This window comes from Dromaius novaehollandiae, chromosome 14, assembly GCF_036370855.1.
Source record: "Dromaius novaehollandiae isolate bDroNov1 chromosome 14, bDroNov1.hap1, whole genome shotgun sequence".
In the NCBI taxonomy this organism is placed as follows: Eukaryota; Metazoa; Chordata; class Aves; order Casuariiformes; family Dromaiidae; genus Dromaius; species Dromaius novaehollandiae.
In genome coordinates, this window is record NC_088111.1 from 11378152 (window position 1) to 11405471 (window position 27320).

General features: G+C 42.8%; 1 protein-coding gene across 3 annotated transcripts; it reads left to right on the forward strand.

The window, feature by feature from the left end:
- The first annotated feature begins 164 nt into the window (after positions 1 to 164).
- Positions 165 to 27320, forward strand: ABCC6 (ATP binding cassette subfamily C member 6). 3 transcript variants are annotated; one of them, XM_026096428.2, is made up of 31 exons: positions 165 to 599; positions 2553 to 2729; positions 2976 to 3101; positions 3781 to 3918; positions 4467 to 4592; positions 5333 to 5394; positions 6201 to 6332; positions 6919 to 7131; positions 8015 to 8192; positions 8661 to 8822; positions 10473 to 10565; positions 11125 to 11328; positions 11942 to 12088; positions 12924 to 13011; positions 13296 to 13365; positions 14131 to 14257; positions 14749 to 14925; positions 15342 to 15509; positions 17183 to 17366; positions 17850 to 17913; positions 18577 to 18697; positions 19821 to 20028; positions 21080 to 21390; positions 22127 to 22326; positions 23001 to 23127; positions 23851 to 23952; positions 24682 to 24828; positions 25384 to 25542; positions 25780 to 25946; positions 26407 to 26601; positions 27156 to 27320. In XM_026096428.2, the coding sequence occupies exons 1-31, from the start codon at positions 546 to 548 to the stop codon at positions 27262 to 27264; spliced, it is 4536 nt and encodes a 1511-aa protein (XP_025952213.2). In that variant the 5' UTR covers positions 165 to 545; the 3' UTR covers positions 27265 to 27320. The 3 variants fall into 3 exon arrangements, with proteins under 3 accessions (XP_025952213.2, XP_064376408.1, XP_064376409.1); XM_064520339.1 differs by lacking the exon at positions 165 to 599 and adding an exon at positions 949 to 1044; XM_064520338.1 differs by lacking the exon at positions 2976 to 3101 and having other exon boundaries at positions 166 to 599.

Below are 27320 nucleotides of genomic sequence, written 5' to 3' on the forward strand. Positions count from 1 at the left end.
AAGACGCAGCCCACGGCCCAGCCGCGCTGTAGCTGCGCTCCCTGCCCTCGCCGTGCCCTGCCCTCCCTGCTATCGACCCAGGGACAATCATTTACCCGCCCCGCGCCAGAGGCCGTGTTTGAGCGCCGCTGCCCTTTGCCTCGCCGTCCCCGGGGGACCTTTCTGCGCAAAGTGACGGCGCCTGAACCCGGACACCGACAACCCCCAGCCAGGGCCGCCGCGCGGGAGTGGTGGGGGGCTTCTGCCTCCCTCTGCCTTGGCCTGGGGTTTCCGCACGCCAGGCGGGAACACAGCTCGCGGCCATTTTCCAGCGAGCCCTCCCGCCCCTGTTTCCATCGCCTCTGCCAGTGGGCTCCGGCTGTGCGGGAAACATGGCCGCGGGGGGCCGGGCTCCTCCAACCCGCCTCTGGCCCAGCCCAGGCGGCTGCCCGGGCGGTCAGCAGGGGCCGGGGGCGAAGGGCGACGGCTGCCGCGCCGCCCTGCACTGAGGCGCCGGGGCCCCCACACGCACCCGCAGACGCCGGCGGTGCTGCCCCAGGCGCGGCATGGCGGCGGGCGGCGGGCTCTGCGGCTCCCGCGCCGGCTCTGCGGGGCTCTGGGTGAGTGAGCGCCGCCGGGACCTTCTCCCTGCCTGGGGGCGGCCAGCCCCGCCGCCCCCGCGCCGCTCGGCCCGGCCAGGCTTGGCTGCCGTGGGGCCGCGTGGGGCCCACCCTGAGCGGCTCCTCCGCCGCCTTGCCCGGCCCCGGACCCGCTGGGGGGCAGCTCCGGTTGTGGGGGAGAGCAGCCCCCTCCCCAGAGCCGGCGCCTCCTGGCCTGGCCTCTGCACTCGCGCCTGGGCTACGTGCGAAGGAAGTGCCCGCTTTTCCCAGTTAAAGTAAATTTGATGTGGGTTGTGTGGGACTGTGCCGCCGAGGATATTGAAATACGCTTTAGGCCTTTTATTGTCTTCAGAAAATGGCTGCTGAATGGCCCGGTACAGAAATATCTTTGAAAGGGCTGAAATGAGTTGATCAATCCAGACTCACATGGAGCTTCTTCCTCAAGGTTAATAAACTGCCATAATTGTAAGCCATTATCTGCTGCTGCTTTTCATCAAGAAGTTCCTATCCCCTGGCCTTGCTTTGCCTTGCATCCTGTTCTCAGTGTCCTCCAAAAGGATTTAAGTACTCAAACCACCTCAGCAAGCTGTCAAAGAAAAAATATCTTCTTTTACTCAAAGCTGGAACAAATTTACCCACAGGATCAAGGACCAAGACAGGGAAGCAGTCTAAATATACACTGTAGACACTTACTAGACACTTTATTACAGAGTTAGGTCTAGGTCTATACATTCAGTAAGGCAGCAAAATTATAACTTCAGTCATTCGAGTACTTGCTTGGAGTCTGCCATAACTTCAATTTCTGCCATGTGCCATAACCCAGAAAAAAACCCTGCTGAACCATTTCTATGGTCAGCACCGGTCCAACTTTCTGCACCAGGCAGAACTGAGAAGTGTAGGCCAAGATTTCCCCAGCTGGCTGCTTATACACTGGCTTTAGATTACTTTTGGAGCACCTAAGGAAAAGACACACACTTTTCAGAAACACAGCATGGATGCAAGTTGCTTTGGAGTCAGGGAGAGCTGTAGACACATGAAGTACCTCTGAAAAAACAGGTCATTGTTACTTGGATGCCAACAGATCATTCAGGACTATTCCTTTGGCAACACAAGTTTGGAGATTTGGGCCATGTTATTCTGCCTTGCAGCTCTTTCCATCTTTGGGCCTTATAGTTTCACAAGCACCAAAACCTGGGAGTGTTAACAAGTTGAGCAGAGCCTGATTATTGCAGCTGAGTGGCACTGACCCCTCTGAAATACTTGGTTCTCACGAAGGTCCCTCACAGTCTTGGAGATTATTTGGTCCCTTAGATCTATCAGGATGGAGCCTTTGCTATTAATTTATTTAAGTCATTTATCTTGAGTCTTTTTTTTCACTTGTTCATCTGCAGTTGTTGCATTGTTAGTTAGTAGTATTTAAACTGCTTGTTAGGATCAGTCAAAAAGATTATAAATTGATTATAAATACAACCAAGGAAACGCAGTTTATGCACTAGGACACTTCTTTCCTCCTAAGCTCTGTGCTTCACCAATCGTTCCTTACTGACCACTCTGATGTGGGCAGTTCCCAACTGGCCATAATCTTTCTGATTCCACAATTATTTTATCTCATTCCACATTGAATATTTTATTACATGTTACCATTTTTTCCCTATTTTTGACACATGATGTCTTTTCTTTAGTGTCTTTGACTTTCCAACCTTTTTTCTCTCTCTCGTTCCACTTCTACTCCCTCCAAAATGCTACTGCTGAGCCCTCCCTCCTTCACCTATGACACCTTGCTGTTCTTCCCCCAGCCCCTCTATGGCCAAATGTTTTTTTATGTTTAAAACTCTAAATCGAGTTCCTCTAACATTATAGTAGATCTCAGTGTAGCATTAGCAACATATATTAGCTGTCGAAACTGTGCATTCTTTGGCTTACTGTTTCACTTCTGTGTTGATTCTGTGGCAGGACTGGAACCAGACGTGGTATACAAACACCCCCAGATTTACCTGGTGCTTCGAGAACACAGTTGTTCCTTGGATCCCCTGTGCCTATCTTTGGATCTGTTTTCCATTCTACTACTTGTATCTTCGACACAAAAACAAAAGCTATATTAGGATGTCCCACATCTTCAAAAGTAAAATGGTAAGGGCAAGCTGGGGTTTGATCCTAACATTATGGCAACTTTGATATAGAATTTAATTTTTCTAAATCATCAACTCTTTCCTGGCAATCCGTCTCTGTGTTTGCTTCAACATTTACTCTCTATCCCCAACCAGCCCTCCCACCTCTCCAGTCTTACAGCCCAGGCTGCTTGGAGCACTGGGTTTGGTAGACCATTCCCTCACCATTTCAGTCCATTCCAACGTGTGTTTGCTGTCTCTGCCCCAGGTCCTTGGATTCATCCTTGTAATACTGTGCTTTTCTAATGTCTTCTTCATGCTGGGGAAAATAAACCAAGGAATCCCGTGGGCTCCAGCAGTCTTCATTACCCCTGCAGTACTGGGGATTACGATGGTAATTCTTCCTTTGTTTTGTCTGTATGTGGCCCAGCTTAGCCCTCCTGGGGTAGATCTTGCTTTTATTTCTCAGTATCTTTGAGTGCAAAGATGGCTAATGGGGAATAGAAGCTGCTGTGACGCCTTTGCAGGCCGGAGGCACGCTTTGTGAGCTTCTGCTGTATGAAGTGGCAACGGTTTGGAGCTGGGGCAGGACCACTGGGTGTACGGCTATGTTATATACAGCCCTGTGGGTAGAGTGTACCTCGCAGGAACTGAGGCAGCAGTAGTGATTAGGAAGAGATCTCACAATAAGAGGATAAGATCCAGTTTCTCACAGCCACAGTACGTGATGTAGCGTGGTTGGTATCTCAATGAACGAAATGGGTTTCCTGTTCAGCTGAGTGCCTCTTCTCCCCTTCTATCACTGTGTCTTCACAGCCCTGATCCTCCCAGCCTCTTGGCCTGCTTGTAGTTGTTTGTATTGCTTGCCCTTTCAGTACCTACGTTCTTGAGTGCAAAATTGCACATGCCTTTCATCTTTAGCCTTTTAGGAACAATAGTTCAGCTCTGAGCATCTTGAAATGTTTGGGCAAAAAAACTAATTTATTTTGCTCTGTATGTCAATTAATTTGATAATGGTGTTTGGCTTTCCATTACCAGCTACTTATTTGGACATATTTCTCATTCCCTCTCAGATGCTTGCAATGTTCCTTACCCAGGCAGAAAGAATGGTGGGCACCCAGTCTTCAGGCATCTTGCTGATTTACTGGCTGCTCACGTTCCTGTCTGCAGTCGTGATGCTTAGTTCCAAAATCCAACATGCCCTAGAAAGAGTAAGTGAAATCATGTATTTCTAACATGCAGGGGTATGAAGTCTCTAAACAGTATGGCTCTTTTTGCCTCATTGATTGTGAGGTGGACAACTAAATTCCTCTCAAGATACTTGCTGAGAAGAACAGTTGATGATTCTTGGTCATCTCTAATCCATGTTATCCCTATCAATCTAGATAGAGTGTTGTTTTCTGAGAGCTCAGCTGACTTCATATGTGAATAAAAGCAAAATGAATGTAAATACTGTCACTAAAAACAGGCCTCATCGCAGATTTTGTATCAGCATAAATATCTTGGTATATTATACTTACTTAGTATTATTTGGGTAATAATACTAAGTATTACTTGGTATTATTTGGGTAATTTTCCATTTAAAGTTTTCCATTTAAGTAGTTCTGCATAACTACAGTTTAAATAAATGCAGCTATAGAAAATATACTCATGCTTTGAACCAAAACTCTGAGTTTATGGCTTATAGAATATGAGATGTCATCTTTCTCCACTGATTTCACATTCTTTACCTCAATCTCAACAGTATTCTGTTTCATAGGGCTTCCTGGAAGACCCTTTCCACCATGTTACAACTTACCTTTATGTTAGCCTGGTGCTAGGAGAACTTGTGTTGTTCTGTTTAGTTGACCACCCTCCCTTCTTCTCGAAAGCTGTCAACAGCACTGTAAGTATAACGGCTTTTCATAATGCATTGATTTATTGTCCAAACAGGAATTTAAATTTCTGCGAATGCAGGAACATGATTATCTGGGAGATGTAAAATGCATCGTTCTGTATAAAGGACAACATTTTTAAAAGTAACAAGCAGTTTAACTGCTTGTTTTGATTGAACCAATTTATTCTCAGAACACCTGTACTTGCTATTAATGTGGTGGGTTCTTTGCCCTCCTGGGAGTGCCGTAGCCCAATCTGTTTCCCAATTTTTTGCTACCTAACACTCCCCATGCCGCTCTTCATATCTCCCCAGTTCGCCTACCAGTTTGCCACTGCTTTTTCCTGCTTCTCCAGTTTTCCCACTTCTACCAGCACTAGCAAAACTAACAAGGCTAATAAACCCCTTCTGGTTCACTCCTGAGTTGGCTGGGCACAAAGCAAGCACAAAAGCACCAACGTTGTTATCTTGTATGAGGTATGAGTAGGGCAGAGCTCTGTGCTTCAGAAAATGAATGTCTTTGGGTGTGAAGAGTGAGATTCTTTCCTCCTCCATCTTAGGCGTCATTCAAAGTCTAATTCACCAAACTCTCCTGATCACACTGATCCTCCACAATACATTCACCTTGTATGGGGGGGTTTATGGGGATTGTGTTGCTTTTTGATTGCTTTTCCTGTGGAAAGGGGATTGTATTTATCTGATGTGTACCCATTTCTATATATAAATATCATCCATGTTTTTCCTCCCATCAGAATCAGTGTCCAGAAGCCAACACCTCTTTTCTTTCCAAAATCACATACTGGTGGTTCTCTGGGTAAGAAAACACAGAAGACAACATCTTTTTTCTAGAATATCAGATAAAAACAGTTAGGGTAAGAGAGGCTGTAGATGAGAGCCAGCAGCAAATATCTCAGCTCAAAAATTAGCTTGCCTAGTGAGGATTTAAATTCTTTCTCTGAAGACCTGAGGAATTCCCAAAAGATCAAGTTACACAAATTCAGTTATTTTTTTGAAAATAGTTTAAAGCACAAATTTGAAAGTTGACTTTGCAATTCTAGATAATTCTCTCCCCGCTTCCAGCTACCCCTCCAGTGCCCTCCCAATCCTGAAAGACCTCAGTAATGTAAAATGATCAGTGTACACCACCCACAGCCCCATCTGCCTGCCAGACCTTCCTGTGACAAATGCTGGGCAGAGAGGAGATGTCAGAGGGGGACACTGGCCCACCCTGCTGCTTTGCATTCAGGAGGAAAATGATTACATACTCTGGGCCTGATTGTCGGCAATGATAAGGCCTAGCCTATGTTTCACCGAGCGACAGAATATGCTAAACAACACTCTGTCTCCCATTGCTCACGCCGCAAATCTCAGTACAATGTAAAATATAATTAGGGCTCACTTGCAAATGACAGTTATGTTGGCACGAGACAGCATATGGGTTTGAAACAAAACTGCTGTTCCTGAATATTCATGTTGATTCTGGGAAAGTGTGTTCCTAAATAACATTTTATGTAAGCAGCTCTCTCGACCCACTAACTTAAAGCCCATCTGTTTTGAATATGCTACACGCACAAACAAATCCTTCTGCGCTTAGGTTACAGCAGTCTCTGTGTTCTCCAGGCTTGTCTGGAAAGGCTATCAGCAATCCTTGGGGGTGGATGACCTGTGGTCAGTGAGGAAAGAGAACTCCTCAGAAGAAATTGTTGCCCGGATTGAAAGAGAATGGAAAAAGTATCGTAGCAGAACCAAGCAGTAAGTACTTAGTCTAGAGAGTATGGCATGCACTCAAGTGGGCAGTTTCTCTCTCTCTTCTAGATGATTCAGAACAAGTAAGATACACAGGTGCTGACACGCCATCTCAGAACAGATGCTTTCATCCCCTCCATTCCCTGCAGAGTGCCATACAGATTGCTTCAGCACATATGCATGTCTGAACTTCACATCTGCTAGGTGTTTCCTGTCTGGATGAGGGAATGGTTGGAAGGTTCATTCCCTCTGAATTATTTGTCAATTGAACAAGGAAAAGTATAGTCTGTGTAAAATAATCTGAGTAACTCTCTGCTATGAAAACTTGGGGGTCACTACTCCTTAGTGAGTGAGTACTCAGTAAGTGAGTTCCTTTGTGCAAAAGCAGATTTTAAGTATTGAAATCTGCTGAAGAACATGCTTTAATTCCTGGAAGTTGGAGCTTTAAATTCTTTGCAAGAGGGATCATTTTTTCATGTGCATTTATACTGGACATGACATAAGACACAGTGTGGGATATTTAACAATGAAAGCACAAGATCCTCAAGCTTTCTCCAGTTACAGCTAGCCTTCTTCATGTTTTCTTCTCTAGAAAAATGGAGTCCATAACATTTAAAAGGAGTCAGAAGAGTGAAACTGGCTTAGCAGAAGCTGAAGAGACCCAGGTCCTACTGCAATCAGAGCAGAGTCAGAATGGGCCCTTACTGAAAGCTTTTTGGAGCATGTTTGGAACCTATTTCCTTCTTGGCACCCTCAGCTTAGTTATCTGTGATGTCTTCTTGTTTTCCATCCCAAAGTTACTGAGGTACGTGCAAATTTAGAATGTATTTCCAAAAGGAAATACCACACGTATAAGACTGCTGTATGCATGAGCTCACACAGATATGTGTCTAACAGCACCCACAGAGACTGACACACAGAAACTTAAATTAGAAATTTCGTAGTGCTGATGAAAGGAGCTCAATTATCATTTGTACTAAACCTACAGTCAATTCAATGAGAAAAAGCCATCACTGGCCAAAGCTGTGCACATTTTTCTCATGGCTCTGTTCTGACAATGGAAAGGGCCCATTGCTCCAAGTCTTTTGGCAACTTGACTAGACCAGGAATGTCAGTTCTTGGATCGTTCTACATATCACATCATATCACATGGGCTGTCAGCCACTCACTGTAGTCTTAAGGCTCTGTGATCTCTGACTAATTATAAAGAGCACAGTTGTGCATCCTATACATCTCAAGTAGCTTGTTTAGTCAGCTGTCTTTCTGCTTTGTGGACTGTGTTGGTACAACACATTACAGTATATGTTCAAGGCCAGAATCACTTGTCAGTCATAAAGGTTAAATGAAGTTCTGGAATGTCACTGGCTCCCTTAGATTATGGCTCCCAATTTGCCTATTTCTGACAAATTCATACAATTAGGAGCCATCCTTAACACTGAAAATGAGGTCACCCCTGAGGGGAAGATGATGAGATCTGAGATTGCTCCAAAACCAACAGTGGCTACAGGTTTAAAATCAGGATGTTGTAGACACAGGATATTAGCAGTCTGTCCCACTCTTCTGCTCTTTTGCTGACAAAGTTCAGCCAGAGCGAATACAGAATAATCCCTGAAATTTCTGCATTTCTGTGTGTCTGATATTTCATGAGTTCTACATGGGTTCATTGACACTTTGCTCCTGTCTTGCAGCCTTTTCCTGGAGTTCATTGAAGACCAAGAAGCCCCTAACTGGCATGGTTATTTCTATGCCTTCACTATGTTCCTATTAGCTTGTCTCCAGACTCTGTTTGAACAACGATACATGTACATGTGTCTTGTTCTGGGGTTGAGGCTAAAAACTGCAGTAACAGGGCTTGTGTACAGGAAGGTGAGTCTGCAGCTTCCCTTTCAGCTTCATTTTTTTCTAAGCCCTACATTAATCATTATGACATTGTTGGTACTAATTCTTAACAATATCAAGGAAGATGTTACTAGAGAACTACTTTTAGCATATAGTTCTGTGCTATATGCATCTCTGAACAGCATGTGGGAGGTATTTTACTATTTGTTTTTCAAATCTTACCTCTGAAGGAAAAAAAACAAAAAAAAAAAAAGGAGAAAGCAACTTAAGATTTCTTATGCTGTAGATTATGGTTGGGGCTTTTCATTCATTGTCAGAAGGAATATAATCTTCATTCTAAAGTGAAGTCACATATCCCAGGCAATAGTGTGTTTTCAGTACCTAGGATTTGACATTTTTTCCATCTTCTCCTTTCTTTATAAGGAAAAGAAACTTGTTTGATTCTCAGATCAAAAGCTGTTGTTTGACTATGTCTTTCCTCTCCACCCTGTCTAGATTCTAGTCATGTCAAATGCATCAAGAAAAGCAGCAACAGTAGGTGAAATTGTTAATCTGGTATCTGTTGATGTCCAAAAGCTAATGGATCTCATCATCTATTTTAACGGGACCTGGCTTGCTCCTATTCGGATTATCATCTGTTTTGTCTTCCTGTGGCAGGTAAAATATGATGAGAGTACCTATCAATCTGTTTCTATTCTTGACATCAAAGGAAAGAGGAGTTTTCAAAATTCTGCTTAGAGTTTTGCTGATCTGAACAACTAGAAATTGTCATATTATTCTTAGCTCTGTAGCGTGGTGGATTCACATGTATTATTAGAAGATTTTTTTTCAGTATAGAATCCTTTTCTGATGCTTACTTCATCCTTTTACCTCTGTATTCAGCATTCAGTCTCTTTTAGGCAAAGACAGCAAGTGTGATTGTTCTGAGCTTACTGATAAACTTCTGCCATCAGATCTTTTCTCAGCTGTCTTTTCAAACAAAATAGGGTGGCCCACAGCAGGTTGCAAGTTCAGTTCCAGCTTGTCAGCATAGTTACAAAGCATAAATGAGAATGGTCTGAAATAACAACTTGAGGGACTTCATCCTGAGGTCTGATTACCACAAGATCAACGGAATAGTTTGAAGCAAGGTCATATGATATTGAAAGAGTATGGGAAACGTTAAATTTCATAGGTATCAAGGAGTTTAGCAAGGAGAGAGCAAAACCTAAATTAGAATAAAGGCTGGTAGTCTAAAAGTTCATTTTTTTCCCTTAGTTTTCTTAGTTTCTTGGCATTTTCTCGGCAGAACAGAGCCCTATTTCTCAGGCCCTGTTTTTTCCTGGTTGCACACCAAATGGAAGTATGAGTGCTACAAAGACAGTAGCTTTCCAGAGGCCTTTGAGACCTTCCTATGTTAACTAGGATCGGCCATGCCTTGTACCTGGCAGGATCCTACAGGCTTGGAAGATAGATTAGCAGCCATGACATAGACTGCTGAAAGTTCATCATCCCTTTCTAATCCCTTTCTAGCGATGGTGACAAGCTGAATGTTGTTGCATATAGTGGAGCTACGTGAGATTTTTCAGTAGTAATTTACAGATTGCTTTACATCTTTCTCTCCCTTATTTAGGAATAATTAATACTTCATTTGCTAGCATTTACAGACCTTATGTGTAGCGAACACCTTTTTTTGTCTCTGTATACCAGCACTCACCTCTCTACCAAACTGAAATAATCTGCCAAGGGTTGCAGCTAAACCAGGAAAAACAAGCTCTTTATATTGGCCCACAGCCACAATCATTGTGAACCCTGGTATCCAAGAGCTGTCCAGGTGTACATGGCACAGTAAAATGCTGTCATTTCATCTCACTCGTTGATGTAAATTCAGGCAAGCTATTTATGCTGCAAGAATATTTTGTCGAGGGTCTGCTTTTGTTTTAAACAAAACCTGATTTGGGTGACTGACTTATGCCAGCCACAAGATGTCCTCCTTAACGCATCCAAGAACAGGTGGGAAGAAAAAAATGACTTGAATCTCAAGAGTGTTTCTGGATCCCTTTCAGCCCTAATCTTGTTTCTAAAAGGGAAGCAAATAAATTCAGCAGAGCACGATGACAGGAGCTACCCTGCCTCGGGAGTTAGCAATCCCCAGTGATTAGGGAGCACAACTCCCAAGAAAGGCAAAGGGTAGATTAGAGGAAAACCATAGGCATGAGAGGTGTCAGGCAGAAGCTTCAAATGAGAAGGAAGGTGAGCAAGGAGGAGTAGAAGACAGTTGTTTCTAGCAATCACCAATAGTTCTTCTTTCGTTTTCTCTCCTGGCAGCTTATTGGGCCTTCTGCCTTGACTTCAATTGCTGTATTTCTTCTTCTTTTGCCACTGAATTTTGTGATCACGAAGAAAAGGAGTCAATTTCAGGTATATTTTGCTTCATAAAAATGAGAAGTGTTTTACTAATGTGAAATATGCTGGGATTCAAAAGCTAAAGGCTGCCATGCTTTCCCAGGAAAGGATCACGTGGAACCCAAGACTACAAAACAAATCAAAACCTGGTGATTACAGTAGGCATGTTGTAACAGAAGGTATTGTACTGAAGTGGATCACTAATGCATAATAGCTTAATATTTATTTTCCATACTGACTGTGACTGCCAGAAGGACTGTCAATAGTAGGATTCAAAGCCTATAAAGTTTCTTGAGGTTTAGAGTAAGCTTTTCTTCACATTCAATCTTTCACTTTGTGTCTGCCCACCTTTTCTGTTTTTTTTTCTTTTTTAAACTTCCAGTAAAATTAAACTCTGAAGATGAAAAGCCAAATATTTGCCAGCCTGGAAGATTTGTAAGGAAAAGGGTATACACAGCTCAACTGCAAGGAAATTTGTTTAGAATTCATAGGCAAGATTAAGGTGTTTTTTACAGAATAATTGCACAGTTAAACACTCACCCTATTAAACGATGTTCATAAACATTTATTACAGGAGGCCCAGATGAATTATAAAGATGAGAGGGCCAAACTCACCAATGCCATTCTCAGTGACATTAAAGTAATCAAACTCTATGGCTGGGAGAACATCTTCATGGAGAAAGTGCTTGATATCCGGAAGCAAGAACTTTGGGCCCTAAGAAGATCTCAGATTCTCCTCTCAGCATCTTTAGCTTCCTTCCATTCATCAACTTTCCTGGTGAGTGGTTCACCTTCCAACCTAGAACACATGCTGCTATTATTTCTACTTCTCTTTGTGGTTCTGTCTGGACAGGTTTTTCCTGTTGGACGGCTATAGATAATGTCTGCCCAGAAGGTCTGGTGGTCTCACAGGAGGAGCTAGCCCCAGAGGAATCAGCCATACAGACATTTACATTGTCCTAACAGTTCAATGGACAGTCGCCTGGTCTGGTGGTGTGTTTCAGGCAGACTGACCCTGCCTTGCATGAACCACCTGGAGACCACCAACTGCACCCAGTTTATGGCACTGTCAGTGTCTGCACAAGTCACTTTTGCACTTGCTGTTCTTGCGGTTCAATGGGGAATTAGTTGTGCCAGTGACCTTGCCATAGTTGCAGCACCAAAACTTCCTTAAAGCAGAACAAATGTCAAGTGATCAGATTGCTGGTTTTGTCACCAGCATGCAAGACCTTTGCCTCTGATATTTGCTGGACAGTGGCATCATGTATATGGCTGATACCCTGGCTTCGATTGAATGGGTTCCAGAGTCTTCAGGAAGGGACCTGCCACCCTTGAAGCATTCTCTTCCCTGTCTGAAGCAAATGATTTGCTTTTTCTTTGCTTCCTTGCAGATTGCATTTGTCATGTTCGCTGTCTACAGCCTGGTGGACAACACACACATCCTGGATGCTCAGAAAGCTTTTGTATCTTTAACCCTGATCAACATTCTCAACACTGCACACTCCTTCCTGCCATTCTCCATAAATGCTGCAGTCCAGGTGAATTGCAGGCTATGTTTCTTTCTTTCGCCATAACTGTTTTTTTTACATATTACTATTAAAAGGTAAAAGGTAGGTATTTCTTATGGTATTCAACTTCAGGCCAGCTATTTAATTGCTGTCGTGAAACAGTGAAGAGCAAGGATTTGCAGCTGTACAGGTACTTTGAGGTACTGTTTTTCAGAAAGGCTCCATGTATTAACAAAATAGTCACTAACAGCAACTCTTCAGTCTTTTGGGGCCATATTAATGTCCTGTGGTGTGAGGCTGGGGCTAATGCTTTTTTCGTTGGGCAACGTCTGTGCCTGAGCTGTCTTTTAAAAGCATTAATTCCTTCTTAGTCCTATATCAGCAGCATTTCATCTCAGAAGTGCTTCCAGCACCATTTTTAATTACAGAAATCAGAACAGATGGGGCAAAAGCTCCCTGGGAGCTCAAAAGAAATCCTGTTAGACGAGGCCAGAGAGAAAAGCAAAAATACTTGTGGAGAAATTGGGAAACTGCATTTCCCTCTTGCTCCCCAAGAGGACTATCATGACTCTTCATTAACAGAAACAACCACTGGAAAGTATTGAAAAATGAATTTGGGGAAAAAAAAGCACCAATTTCAAGCACCTAAACAGAAGAGAAAACACTTGGAAGAACATGTGTTTTTGCTGAGCAAGGTGGGGAAAAAAAGCAATTAGTATAGGGAAGCGCTACATTTATCCATCTGAGGTTACAGCATCTGCAACATAGCACCTAGTCAACAGGTCTTCAGATTGAGTCTTTACCTGGAGTTCTAGCTACCTTTCTAATTCTAAATCCTATTGTTTCCTGTGTTTCTTTATTTCAGGCCAAAGTTTCTTTAAACCGCTTAGCAGCTTTTCTGAATCTGGAAGAACTGAATCCTGAGAGCTCAAGCAGAAACACTTCTGACCAGGGTGAGCTTTTGCATTAGCATTATTGTCCTACAGAGGCTGTAGCTTTTGTTAGAGTGCTTACATAGTCGAGAGGGAAAACCATTTGCCACTTGCCATCATTTTCTCTCTCAGGCCTATTCATTTCTAACCATCAATGCCCTGATAATTAACTCCTTCTTCTGGGACATAAGGTTCATCTTATTTTGTACATATAAGTACACACTGAAAAGTAAAGTCACATAAATAGGGATATTTCTGTACTTACCTTTGAAAATACATTAATTCTACTTCTTCTCCTATTTTAGTGCAAGCAAGCATCACCATAAGGAATGGGACTTTTAGCTGGAGCAAGGAAACTTCTCCTTGTCTTAGAAGGTATAGACTTACCCTTAATCATCTCACTTCTAAAGGCCAGGTTGCATGCTGAATGAAATAATTCTTCAAGGCCATAAGTGAAAGCAGTGTGGAATATCTAGACACTTGTGATTTGAGTTTGCTTCATATTTAACACTGAATTCTGAAATTATAAAATCAGACAAAAATTAATCTTGCTTTTATGCCTGTCTTAATGGGGGCACAGAAATGGGAGGGTGCCTGCATCTGGACGTTGGCTAAATATATGGGGACTGTTTACAGAATTTTCTTGTCCAAATATGAAAATACAGTAATTTAAGTCAAAAAGTGGAAATAGTTGTATACAAATATTATATATGATGTCACTACATGCTTATTTCAAAAAGTATTGCAGTTTCAGAAAAGAAAAATTGTTGCAAAGCACTGATGTTCAGAATGTTTTGCATCCAGTGCTTTGCGCTAGCCTATCTCCAGAATGGGGATCTGGGCCTTGGAGCTGGGTTTGAAACCCATCAGGAAAAAGCAAGATGAGGCTATGGTTGAAGGATTTCTGGTTGAAGATGCCTTTGAAGGGATAACTCCTGAGCTGCTGCAAAAAGTCAGCGTGACAGAAAGAGTAACTCTGTGTAACTAACGCCTAAAGTATGAAACTGGGGGGGGGGGAGGTTGGTACAATTTTATTGTAACAAGACAATAGCAAGAATTTTGCTTATTTTCTTTTCAGAAGGCACATCTGAAAGCTGGTAAGAGACTAACTGGGCAGAGGGGGGGGTGTTTTCTTTGTAGGATAGATCTCACTGTGCATCGAGGCTCCTTGCTTGCTGTAGTTGGCCAAGTGGGTGCTGGAAAGTCCTCCTTGCTGTCAGCATTACTTGGCGAGATGGAAAATACAGATGGCTATGTGACCATGAAGGTGAGTCTTCCCCTGAGCATTTGCTTGTGATTAGGCCGTCTTCAGGAACAATAAGGTATTACCCAAGGCATCATCTCCTTGATGAAAACCTGTTTAGTCTACTGCTAAACTTTGGCAAAGGCTGTGATGTAGCAGCCTGCATTTATTCATCTGAAGGTGCCTAAGACCTCTTAGAGGAGCCTGGCCTTTGGGAATGGGAACTGGAGCAGGACTTTGGAGATCCAGTCCCATTTCCCACTCTGACACCGAGCTGAAATGGTATCCTGGTAGGGCACTTCACCTGCTTGTACCTCATTTCTTCTCTGCTGCAAAGTACTCTGAGAACTGTCAATGGTGATAGTCATTCCTCAGTCTCATTTATCATACCAAACTTCTGTAAAGCTAACTGAGAGGTCTTTTCTTCAAAGACACACTCCCACTGTATGTAAAACTCTTCAAGTTTAGCTTATGAAAAGGACATTGGTAACATTCTTCCATTTCTATTTTTACAGGGCACAGTCGCTTATGTTCCTCAGCAAGCTTGGATACAAAATGCTTCAGTGGAAGATAACATTCTCTTTGGGAAAGAGATGGATGAAATATGGTTCAGTAGAGTTATTGATGCTTGTGCACTTCAAGCTGATTTGGAGAGCTTCCCTGCAGGGCGGAAGAGTGAAATAGGAGAGAAGGTGCTGGCCCAGTTTTATATTTTGGCCAACTTTTCCATGAGGCGCTACAACTTACGGTGTCCTGCTTGAAACACCTGTTGAAAGGACTAAATTTGCAGGAGGGAGGTGCTCAAGAATTTCTGAAAAATCGTGACTTAACAGACTCTGAAGCTCACCACCTGACAGTTAAGGTAGCCAGAGATATGAGAGATGGTAAAGATGAAATAAACATCTCCAGGTCATTCTTGGGTCTTCTTTTGCAGGTCAGTGGAGTTGCAAGTGAAGCTGTTACTGCCTTAGTATCTCAGGGACCCTTTTTGGAGAGAGTAACACTGATTTAAACATAAGGAAGCCATAAAACCTCAGTGTAAAATGTAGGCAAGGGTTGGCAAAGATGATGTAACTTTGGAATAAACAGTGTCAATATATTTTTACAGGGGATTAATATATCTGGAGGGCAGAAACAAAGAGTGAATCTCGCTCGTGCCGTGTACCGGAAGGCTTCCATTTACCTGCTGGATGACCCTCTCTCAGCTGTTGATGCCCACGTTAGACAGCATATTTTTGAACATGTTCTTGGACCCAATGGCCTACTGAAGGACAAGGTATATCATAAATTCTAAATGATAAAAGATAGTAAAACTGTATCTAATCATCAGGTCCCCTCAAATGCTTCTCATGAGGTGGGGTACTCAGTCCATCAAAGACTCCCAAAGTTATTTTTTTTGCTGGTGGCATCGGGCACTACCATTAGCAACAGTGGAAGTGGAATGGGTGACCCCTGCAATGCACATACCACATGGAAGTTGCACAGTGAATCTCACCTAGAGAAGAGGAAGACTGGAAAGTTAGGTTCTGCTGGAAGACTTCCTGCATCCTCGCTCAAACCACATGCCTAGTGCCAGCCTTATTTCTACAGCAAGTTTAGAGCTCTTTGTTCTTCTGTCAACATTATTTTTCTCCCTCTTTGGGATTTACTTCTAGTACAGTTAGGAAAATCTCTCTGATCTCTTCCAGCTCATCATGTCTCATCATAATGTCTCATCCCATTACTTTCGAATAATACTTCAGTGGGGCCTTCACAATTTTCATTACCCAAACGTTCATCACTTAAAATCTGGTCTTAAGATCCATCTTAAATTCTTCTCTTCCTTTCTTCTTTGCAGCTTTGGGTTTTTTTTGCTATTCCTTGGTATTTCTCTGCTGTCAAGCAATTTGAATCTTAAATGTGCATGCATGAGAAGAGAAGATAGGCCAGCTCCGTTTGTTTCTTGACATAAATTGTCAGAGCATTGCATTAAAGGCAGGAGTTTGCATGCAGCTTCTCATTTCTAGGCTGTGCTTTACTTGTTTCAGGAGGGTAGAGGGTAGTAGTTAGTTTAAAAAAAAAAAAAATCATAAATCTAATCTGTGCCCAGGCAGAAGGGATCCTACAAATACTTCATGTAAGGTATTTTTTTCATTGGAAAGCCCAATTAAAGCAGAAACTTCTGTGATTACAAATATCTTTCTCTTCACATATAGATTGGTTGCAAGCATCAGCACGTAATCACTATATTGAAATATGGAAAGACTAGCAAAGAGCAGGTATCAGACTTAACATGTACTCAAAGACTGATAATATACTAGAAATACAGAACATGCCCATTTCTTATCTGAGGAAAAATATTTTTCTTATGTTCTTTCCTACATGTAAGTACTTGTGCAAATATGCTTCAAAATTTAGATGAAAAGGAACTTCACTGTAACTCCATTCAGGCTGATGATGTTGTGAGACACAGATTTGACTCTGAAATATTGACAATGGTGACAATAAATGTGACACAATCTCTGATTAACATAAATCCAGTTAAGAGCTTCAGTCTGGGTAGAATCAACAATGTGGAACTGGTCAGTGAGCCAGGCAAAAGGTTCTTCCACACAGTGGGTGGTAGTCTGGGACTTCAGACTTTAGTTCCTATGCTTGCTCTTTTATACTTTGTGACACAAGCCAGGTGGTTCACCCCTCTGCTCACAAGTTCTGCACTTTCAAAACAGGCACAAACCCATACTATGATGCTGTGAAGTTAAAGTTCATCAAAGAGATGCTCAGAAGCGATAGGAAGAGATCACAGAAATGTTGTTTTATATATGTATATGTTTGCTACACATAGCATACACAAAAGTTACAGCCTCACACCAAGTATGCATCTTTCTTCAGAAGACAGCTGACTGCAACAGCTCGAGTGAGCAGTGAAATGCCAGAGCAATTGTAACTGTTCTCTCTTGATTCAAGTAGACCCGTGTGCTGGTGACTCACACAATCAACATTTTGCCCCAAGTGGACAATATTGTTGTGCTGGTGGATGGAACGATCTCAGAAGTTGGTTCTTACCAAGAACTTCTACAGAGAAATGGGGCTTTTGCAGAATTTCTTCATTCACACATTACTGCAGAAGAGAAAGCAGGCTCTGGTTTATCAGGTAACCCAAATCAATTGGAACCATTTTTCCCAGTCTGATCAGTCACTTGTTTCCTTCTTAATGTTATACTTAACATTAAAGAACTAGAGGTCTGCTGCTGTTCAGTTAGGAAGAGGGAAAAATAGAACAAAACTGGAAAAGCCAGTTTTAGATTTGTTCTATTAAGGACATTTAAAGCAGAGATAGATTCCATTGCAGTAAGTTATCATTTTGTGTGGAAAAAATATCCCTGTCAAATTAGCTGACTCATCACTCCAAAATTGGTTCTTCTGTAAACAGTTCCATCTTAATGGACAACAATCATGCTGTTAATATAATTACCCACTATATGTGCCATTCTTAAAGCCTCACAGAGATTATTTCTAACTTTAGAAACAATTCTTTATAATGAATCTTTCCTCCATATTACCAATCTCTCATGGTTATACAGGACAAAATGGGAATGTAAAGCATTTAGAGAGAAAAAGTGCACTTATTTCACAGCTGTAGGAGACACCAAAGGCACCATCACTTCTGGAAATGATCCATCGCAGGAGAAGCTCTGTAGGTAAGCTTGAAGCTCTCTCAGGCACCAAAGGACTTCCTCCAAAAGCCCATAGAAGACTCTGTGAAGACTCTTACTAAGTGTGATACAGGTTTGGGATCAGTTTGTAAATGAGCAAACAAGGAAAACACAAGACTAGGCAGAGAACTGCTCTTGAATATGGATGCGAAATAACATTTTCTCTGTGTTTCACAAGGAGCTGTAACTCCTCCCAGAACTCAGGTACAAGGCATATTGGTGTATTTGGTTGCTGTTCAGTTCCCAGTGGGGCTGCAAGGTCTGACTCATTTCATGTCAGTCACAGCTAGTGAATGCTCAGAGCCTCCATCTGATTATAGCTACACTTGACAGATCCCAGTGCCTGTGATAAACATGAACAATGCTCTTGGTCACTCTGGAGGACACCAAAAACCACAGTCCTAAAAATAGGCATGGATATAGGGGTGAATGGGTAAGGTTGTCTAATTCCCCTGGTTCCCATACCCCTTTCAACTCTGGGAGTGCCACATTCCCAATACAGGAAGTGTTCTCACATGCTCCCAGGGGGAAGGATCCTCTGTCCTCAAAGACACACATGTGGTGGTGGGATTCCCTGGATCTAAAAAGGCTTTAAAATCCTCATTGCCTTGGCTAAAATTCAAAAGGAGTTTTGTTTGCTTTATGAAGTGACAGTTCAGTCAAGTCTTGTGTGACGGAAAGGGAGACCATTCCTGTAAGTCAAGACTGTACCCCCGCTGCAGCTGCCAAAGGAAGATTAACCAAGGAAGAGAAAGCTCAACGCGGCAGGGTAAGCGCAGCACTTTCCTGTAACAGCGAAGACTTGTATCATGGGCTTATTACTGACCCACTCATGATAGGTGGGTCACCTCTCTGCCTGAGGCAAACCAGTGAAACTCCAGGGAAGTCAGCTGAGCTGTACAAGTTAGCCCTATAACTGAGGCAAAGTAATTTCATCGTTATTTTATATAGCACCTTCCACGCAAACTGTATCTCCTGTCATGTCCCAGCCTAAGTGGTAGTTACAAAACAAGAGTAAGGTACATAAATTGCAGAGAGAATGTTGTGGAAGTGAGGGAGGAAAGAATAATTTATGATTACTTGAGAAGCAAGATACTGATTCAGGAGTTGAGCTGAAGAGGGAAGGCGCACTGAGGTAGTCAGGGTGAGATAGTGGCAGGAGACAAAGGCAGGGAAGAGAGGGACTTGTAACGTTGGATCTTGAGGCTACTGGGAAGGGGCACGTCAATGTTCTTGTCTCATCCAAGGGGAGCACCTGAAAGGGCTGAGGCAAGGAGGGTACTATGGAAGACAAGCAGAGGCAGGATTCCAGCTAAGAGGAGTTAGGCATGGATGAGTTGTGGATGCAGGACACATCGTAGCAGTGATAAAACATGAGGAGGACAAGAATAGCTGAGACTACACACTGCAACAGAGAAGCGATGAGAACAGAAAGTCTGACACTCCAAAGAGATAAGGGGGCTGATCCTCCCCTAGGAAAGTATGTTATTAGCCAGACTGGGATCCTCTCACTTCTACTGGTCAGCAGTCGCTCACAAAAGCAGTCAGTGGGATACATGCAAATTATCACTCACGCTGACAATGGATGTAAATGACGGCCCGGCTTAAGGAAAGCCTTACATTCACTCCAGCAGTAACAAAGCCTAATGGAACCAACATGCAGCTGTTGATTACGATCACTGGTTAGCATCATAGATTTATTTAAATACAATTTCATTATTCATCCAGCAGGAAAACAAAAAGAGAATTAACACAGTTGCTATGGCCCACAACAGAGTAGATGTGCCATAATAAATCATTCCTTGTTTCAGAGCTGGTGTTCCTTGCTGACAAACTTGATCATTCCCACCCCTCCTTCTATCCCCTTTATTCACCTAATTGTTTCACTCCAGGTTAATATTTCAATTTATGTGGCGTACCTGAGGGCAACAGGCTCCTTGCTGTGTTTGTACATCATTCTGTTGTTCACATGTCAGCAAACTGTGTCATTTTCTCGTGGTTATTGGCTCAGCATGTGGACAGACGACCCTGCTCACAACGGAACACAGCAGCACACAGAGCTCAGGGTTGGAGTCTTTGGTGCACTAGGAGTCATTCAAGGTTTGTTGAACTTGCTCACCTAATTCTTCTGTGTGTTTGCATCTCCCTTTCCCATATCCAGGATGTTTTCTTAGAATATAAACAAGTGCATGCCCACAGGCTCTTAGCCTCCTGGTCTCTTGGCACTGGCCCTAAGGGTTTGGCATGGGACCTAAAACTACAGGCTCTGATGCACAGAGAGGGATCTGAACAATATTTCCAGTGTTACTGCCTGAAACTCCACTTTGCGGTGCGCCAGAAGTGTTCTGTGCATTTCAGTAGACCACGATGAACAGTGTCTTCCTCTTGCACTTCTGCCTGTTGGAGTTATATGGCCTGAGACCCTAGAAAAATCCACCAGTGGAAGAACGACAACTTCCTTGTTTTTCCATTCTGCCCCATTGTATCCACCATTTCTACTGATCTTTCTCTCCCTTATCCCATCTCATTCCCCCAATATAAACAAATCATATCAAAGTGCCAATGATGGCTGCTCTCCATATTGAACTAAATCTTGGTTTAGGTCTTTTGGATGTAAAGAAAGAAAAAATTGGGGAATTTTACATTTCTTTAAAACTTTCCCTTGAAAATAAAAGTGTCTACAATTCTTTTGGTCACACTTAAAGAATCACCTGTTTTAGGGCTGAAATCAAATCTGGGAAAATATCAGCCCAAATGGCAAAAGTTTGCAAAAGCTTTGAACAAATTGAGAAGAGCGGAATGGTTTTGGTACCCTCCTTGTGCTAACAGTGAATGTGTAGGTAGGAGACCTAAGGTGCCATCCACACAGAAGACTTCGAGTAACTCAAAGTAATTCTAGTCTAGCTCATTCTGCAAAGAATGAAGGGTTTCTGCCCTGTATATGCAAGTTGTTGAATCTCTGGCCCCCACCAGTCTTGTTTTCAGGCTCTTATGCCCCTCTGGAGCTACCTTGCAGAAAGAGAACATGCAACTCTAAGGCTTAATTGCTACCACAGTACAAAGTCGCTTCCTTTCACCAGTGAAAATTGTCATTTTTGTCAAAGGGGAACTCCAAGTTCAGACACATTAATTATTATTTTTAAAATTACAGCCCTCAGCAGATTCGTCTCCACAGCAGCAGTCCTTCTAGGTGGCGTGTTAGCATCACACAAGCTGTTTCGGCAGCTGCTGAGGAGCGTCGCTAGATCCCCCATGATCTTCTTTGAGCAGACGCCCATTGGGAACTTGCTGAACCGCTTCTCCAAAGAAATCGATGCTATTGATTCTGTCATCCCAGACAAGCTGAAGTCCTTGCTTGGATTCTTGTTCAACTTGCTGGAGATCTATCTTGTGATTATAGTGGCTACACCTATGGCAGCAATGGCCATAGTGCCCTTGACTGTGCTGTATGCTGTATTCCAGGTAGGAGTTCATATAGATACACAGACAGAAGAGGCTGAAGCAGCATGGCCACGTCCCTGCAGAAAGCCTCCTCCCCATTTCTTAGGGGCCAAGACATGCAAAAACTAGTTTCATCATCTCCAGTTGCATGTGAGCAAAAAGAACATCAGCGACTCTTCCTATATCACCTGAGCCCTCCGAAGCATCCCAGAGACCTCAAAGAGGCTTGTGTTTTTCTGATGTCCAAATCAGGTCCCACCTGGAGCTATGCTCCCTGTTCCCATTAACATAAATGAAATCATATCGAGACCAAAGGCATTTTTCATTTCCCCCAGAATTCCTATGTTCCTTCTTACTATAAACGTGTATGCCAAGCAAGACTGGGGTCTGAAACCTCACGTGCTTTGCTGGGTAGGACTGAACATAAGGGAAGGGCAACTAAAGGGTGAAATTACTCCTCCATTCTCCATCCAACAAAGGATAAGTGCAAGCTTAGAGGCTTTGAGAGTTTACAGTACCCTGGCTTCCCTGCATTAACCAACCATGTGGTATTCTTAATGAAGGTCAAACAGCACATATCAGGCAGAAGCACTGCAATCACCTTTTAAGGGCATCTGCTGCCCCTAAGCTAGGTTTTGTAGCATTAGGATGCTGTGTATTGCTGCGCTTGTTGAGCCCTATTGATATTTTCTGTGGAGCAGCTGCGCAGAGGCATAAACCTGCTACTCACTTCCTCTTTCATTTCCCTTTGTACCAGCACTTCTACGTCATCACCTCCTGCCAGCTGAGACGCCTGGAGGCTGCCAGCCGATCCCCCATCTATTCCCACATTTCAGAAACCTTTCAAGGGAGCAGCGTGATCCGTGCTTACAAGGACCAGGAGAGATTTATTTTGAAAAGCAATTCCCGAGTGGATGAGAATCAGAGAACATGTTTCCCTGGAGCCGTTGCTGACAGGTACAAAGCTGCAGCATTGTAGAGGAAAGCATGGTTTAATCTCATGGCCCTAGTGAGTGGAAATTCACTGCTTTCGAGGCTTGGAGAGAGAGACATGGAAGATGAGACAGTGGTGCACAGTGTCCTAGTGACAGGATAGCCTCTTACAGTGTCACACTGCATTGTGCCCAGCACACAACCAGTATGCTCTCATCTTTGCTGTGTGGCTGCTGTGCGCACACACACACACACCCTGCCACTTAGCTAGAGATATGATCCTGTGCCCAAAATGCAGGAATCTGGTACATGCCTGGTGAGGCCCATGATTGCGTGACAGAGGCCACGAGGCCTGCAGCAAACCCATCAGACAGTGGAACCACCAGCTGTCAGTCACTGAACAGGTGAGAAGTACCAGAAAGAGCAAGAGATGTCAGACCAATTCATGCAAACCCCAGTGTGCTGGCTGCCGCCACCCCAAAGGCCCTAATGGAGACCCCAGGCCAGCATGTCTGGACAGACTGGAGCCCTCCATGAGCTATGGGACGGCTGGATAAGCAGCCATAGGGTGGTAACGGCTTCGCTGAGCACCCTATATACCTACAGTTCCACAAGTGTTTTACAAAGTAATCACAGATGCTGTGGGGAGGAAAGAAGAGGGCAGTCAGCAACAGCTCTGTACTGTTCTTCCCTTGCAGATGGCTTGCTACAAACCTGGAATTTCTAGGCAATGGCGTTGTGCTGTTTGCAGCACTATTTGCAGCAATTGGCAGAACACGTCTTAGTCCAGGAACTGCTGGCTTTTCTATTTCATATGCTCTTCAGGTAACTCAACATGGAAGTAATGCCATGTGTCAAAAGCAAGTGTAAAGTTCCAAAACTCTAAAATATGACTACATTTGTAAAGTTTTTTCTTCTCTGTAGGACTGAAATCACCTTCCAAGGGTACATGTAACTGCCTTTATTCTTCTAAGTAATAGTAAAAGAGGTAGAAGACCAAAGTGATAAAGCATGAATACTCTTCTAGTTTTAAAAAACTTAATCTAGTAATCTAATCTAAACTACTATCATTGTTGAAATCCAGAGCCTCCTGAGAACATGGCCCGTTAGAGAGAATGAACCTGATAAATCCATGCAGCAGCTGTCTTTTTCCTCCTGCATGTGAACTCATACTTGAGTTTATATAGCGAGCTCTGAACAACTGAAGTGTGGTCTTTGCTGTCTGTCTTATGTGCTTATAGACAAACTATGCAATGGTCTAAGAAACAGTCGCACTATCTTTAAGCGCCTGAGTCAGGTAGTAACTTTTCATTCTCTATAAACTTGCTTAGAAGAAACTATAGGGGAAGCTGGCCAGGCTTTTTCCATACAGCTTTACAAACTTTCACGAGGCCCGTGATTATTTCTTAGCCTTCTAAGAAATGATTTCTCAAGTAATTAGCTGATGAGGTCTTTATAAATAAATACCATGACAAAGTACCAGCTACCTTTTGAGCACAAATCAACAGTCATTTTCTCTGTCCTAATGCTTCTGTTTCTTTCTGCTAGATAACTGGTGTTTTGAACTGGATGGTGCGCTCCTGGACAGAAATAGAAAACAACATTGTTTCTGTGGAGAGAGTGAGAGAATACTTGAGGACTCCTAAAGAGGTAGCTAACCAGCTATTGGTCTTACCAGGGGAGGTGAACATCTCTCTACAAACCAAATGAGTAACTTTGCTGTTCCATCTAGACAACTCCCCCTAGTTTTTCCTTTCTGAAAGGCCAGTTATGTTTCCTTTAAAGAACCGCAGCATTTGTTTTTCATCCAGCTAACTAGGCTTGTTTTATAACCTCTGATCATCATATTTCCTTAAGCCAGCTTCACTTGGTAACACCCATGGAATGAGCTATATTTTCTACCCATATTTGGAGTATGTATTTATTGTGCCAGTTCAGATGCAACTCTGTGATAACTGATGGCTGCTAGATAGCCTTTTAGCCACTAAGAATCTCCAGTGCAATCATTTTTATGTTCTGTAATCATTAAAATTATTATTTCTCCACATACTGACCTGAAATCCTACTAACGCAGATGTTCACAGTCCCGTTTGCAGGAGTGTATAAATCTTTTTTTATTGAAGCACTTACAGTGTGAGGACTCCGACACGTGAACAAATGCTTATCCTCGTTTTCAATTAGGATGATCTAACCTTTGAACAAAGTAACAAAGTCAAAATTTGGATTATGAAAGTTAGACTTTTTTCTCTTTTGGAAACAGTAAAGAAATCTGGAGGAATTTTGCACAGATATCTTCTTAAGTCTCCCATTTCAGTTTGGCCACTTGTTTTGGTAACTTAAATCAGATTTATACACTGCTGTTTATTTTCATCTGTCTAGGCACCCTGGACTCTCAATGGCAAACCTCAAGATCAGGCTTGGCTCACTGAAGGAAGAATTGAATTCAGAAACTATAGTTTGCGATACAGGCCAAATTTGGAGTTAGCACTGAAGCATGTCAGTCTAACAATCAATGGGCAAGAGAAGGTAAACAAAGCCATTTGTTTCATAAGAGCTACAAGTGTGAATGGTGCTTTGCAATGATCAGATCTGGGCAAGTACAGTCCCTGCCATACACCAAGGTAATAGTTTATAAGCATGAAAGCTATGGTAAGGTATGAGCCCTTTTCCATTTATCACCCTGTACGCCTCTCCTAGAGTAAGGCAGAGTTTCCTGTATGCATTAAACCTTCTTCTGAGTAAAATTTCACTTTGCAGAGGGTTAGCAGAGCTTCTGTAAAGGAATTTCATTTTTTAAATCTAGTGCCGCATCAAGACTTCGTTCTAGTTGGCAAGTATACTAGTTATTCTTCTCAAAAGCTTTCATGATTCCTTCTTCATATACAACAGTTACAAACTGTAAAATGATTCCCTTTAAGAATATATCCCTAGGCAACATGAGTCCTGAACAACCTTCAAGATTTGAACCATGTCATGCTCTCTTTTCAAAGTTCGTACATCAGCTAAGAACCGTATGACAGGTCTGTACAACAGTGGAAAACGATCAACATCAATAACAGAAGCTTTCCATTTTACTCACAGATTGGTATAACTGGGAGAACAGGAGCTGGGAAATCTACTCTTGCTGTTGGATTGCTGCGATTAGTAGAAGCTGCGGAAGGAGAGATCCTAATTGATGGACTAGATATTGCTCAAGTAGGTCTCCATGACCTCAGAACCAAGATAACTGTGATCCCCCAGGTATGAAATTAATTTCCAGAATGTTTAAGCAGTACTACAAGTCTTAACACATAGGAAAGGTTTAGAAAGTCACTGTGAGATAAAGGACATCAGAAATTTCAAATCTGTAAATAACTTCTATGCTCTGCTGGTCTCCCATTCAGTGTAACACTAGCCACAGATTTCACCCAGCAGAGAGAACCAGAGAGCTCGTTTCTGTAATTCATTTTAAGAGTTGTTTGTGCTTTCTGTACTCAGGATCCAGTTTTGTTTTCTGGCTCTCTAAGAACAAATCTTGACCCCCTTAACCAATACACTGATGCAGACATCTGGACAGCTTTGGAACTGACTCAGCTCAAGAACTTCATCGCAGATTTGCCAGATCAGTTGGAATATAAGTGCACTGACCAAGGGGAAAACCTGAGGTACCTTATTTGCAGAAAGACAAAGGCAGGGCAGTGCTAGCCCCTGGGCTACAAGGGCGTATAAGCAGCAGGGCAAGGAGTCTAAATTATCAAAACAAAGGAATAGCACCCAGACAGCAAGTCACTGCACGATTGTCCTATTTAGCAGCATAAAAACACATCAAAAAACACTGACTGGAAGACCTTTCAGACTGAATCACTGTGGTGACTTTGTGCTTGTGCAGTGCTTCACTCACTGGAATCCCACTCAAAATCCGAATCTGCTGGGTCCTACAGTAATACCCGCCCTTCATTTTCTTAGGTTGTTTCACACTTATCTGTGGTGCCACCCAGCCTCAATCACCCCTTCAGGAAAAGGGAACAATCACCATTTCATACTGTTTTCAAACCAATCGTGAGTTCTAACCCCAGAGAAAATCGACTGCCACTCTCAGTTTACCACCCTTCTTCTCATTTGCAGCACTGGTCAGAAGCAGCTGGTTTGTCTGGCCAGAGCACTTCTCCAGAAAGCCAAAATCCTGGTTCTGGATGAGGCTACATCAGCTGTAGATCTAGAAACTGATCTTCAGATTCAGGCCACCCTGAGGACTCAGTTCAAAGAGAGTACAGTGTTAACTATAGCTCACCGTGTAAACACCATCATGGACTGCGACAGGTAAACACATCTTCAGTTTCCCAAAGAGGAAAGAAGACAGAAGCAGCTTGTGTGAACTAGACAAGCCACACAGTGCTAACAAACAGCAATTCTACTTCTGTCCTTTTCTTGTTTAACCTGCAAAGCTTTGCTTTACATCCTAGGAGCTATCTTAGCTAGGAGTTATCATCAGCTAGGCACCAAGAGGCTAATCAGAGATTGTTTATGCCCATATGATGCATTTCACACTGTATCATACCCTTTTTCTCCCCACTGAAAGCTAAACCATGGCTACAGCTCTTTGCTTCATCTTAAAATCACAAAGCCAAAGTATGTTCACAAAGTTTGCTCCAGTCACAGTTGCCAAAAGCCTCTCCTTTCACCGACTCAGTAATTGAACAGTCACTCATCAGAAACCTATTTCTACCCCACACCTGTTTCCCAGCTGAAAAGCTGTTGGAAGCTTGGTTGAACACCAAGCTAATATTGAGATTTATTTTAGAAATAAGTAGAAATAACTTTATTACGGTTGTTGGTGTATCTCCAGGCTTACATTTCTGTTTTAACATTCACAGGATTTTAGTCCTGGAAAACGGTTGGGTAGCTGAATTTGATACTCCGGAAAAACTAATAGCTCAAAAGGGAGCATTCTACAGACTGGTGGAAGAATCAGGCCTTGTCTGACTCAGCCGTGGAGCATACCGTAATACTGCTGTTACCGGGAATAACTGACCTCTTAA

Coding starts and splice junctions, on each gene's coding strand:
- ABCC6 (XM_026096428.2), top strand. CDS start 546: ATGGCGGCGGGCGGCGGGCTCTGCGGCTCCCGCGCCGGCTCTGCGGGG. Junction 20,029..21,079: donor TGCACTAGGAGTCATTCAAG/GTTTGTTGAACT, acceptor TTAAAATTACAG/CCCTCAGCAGATTCGTCTCC. Junction 23,953..24,681: donor ACTTGAGGACTCCTAAAGAG/GTAGCTAACCAG, acceptor TCATCTGTCTAG/GCACCCTGGACTCTCAATGG.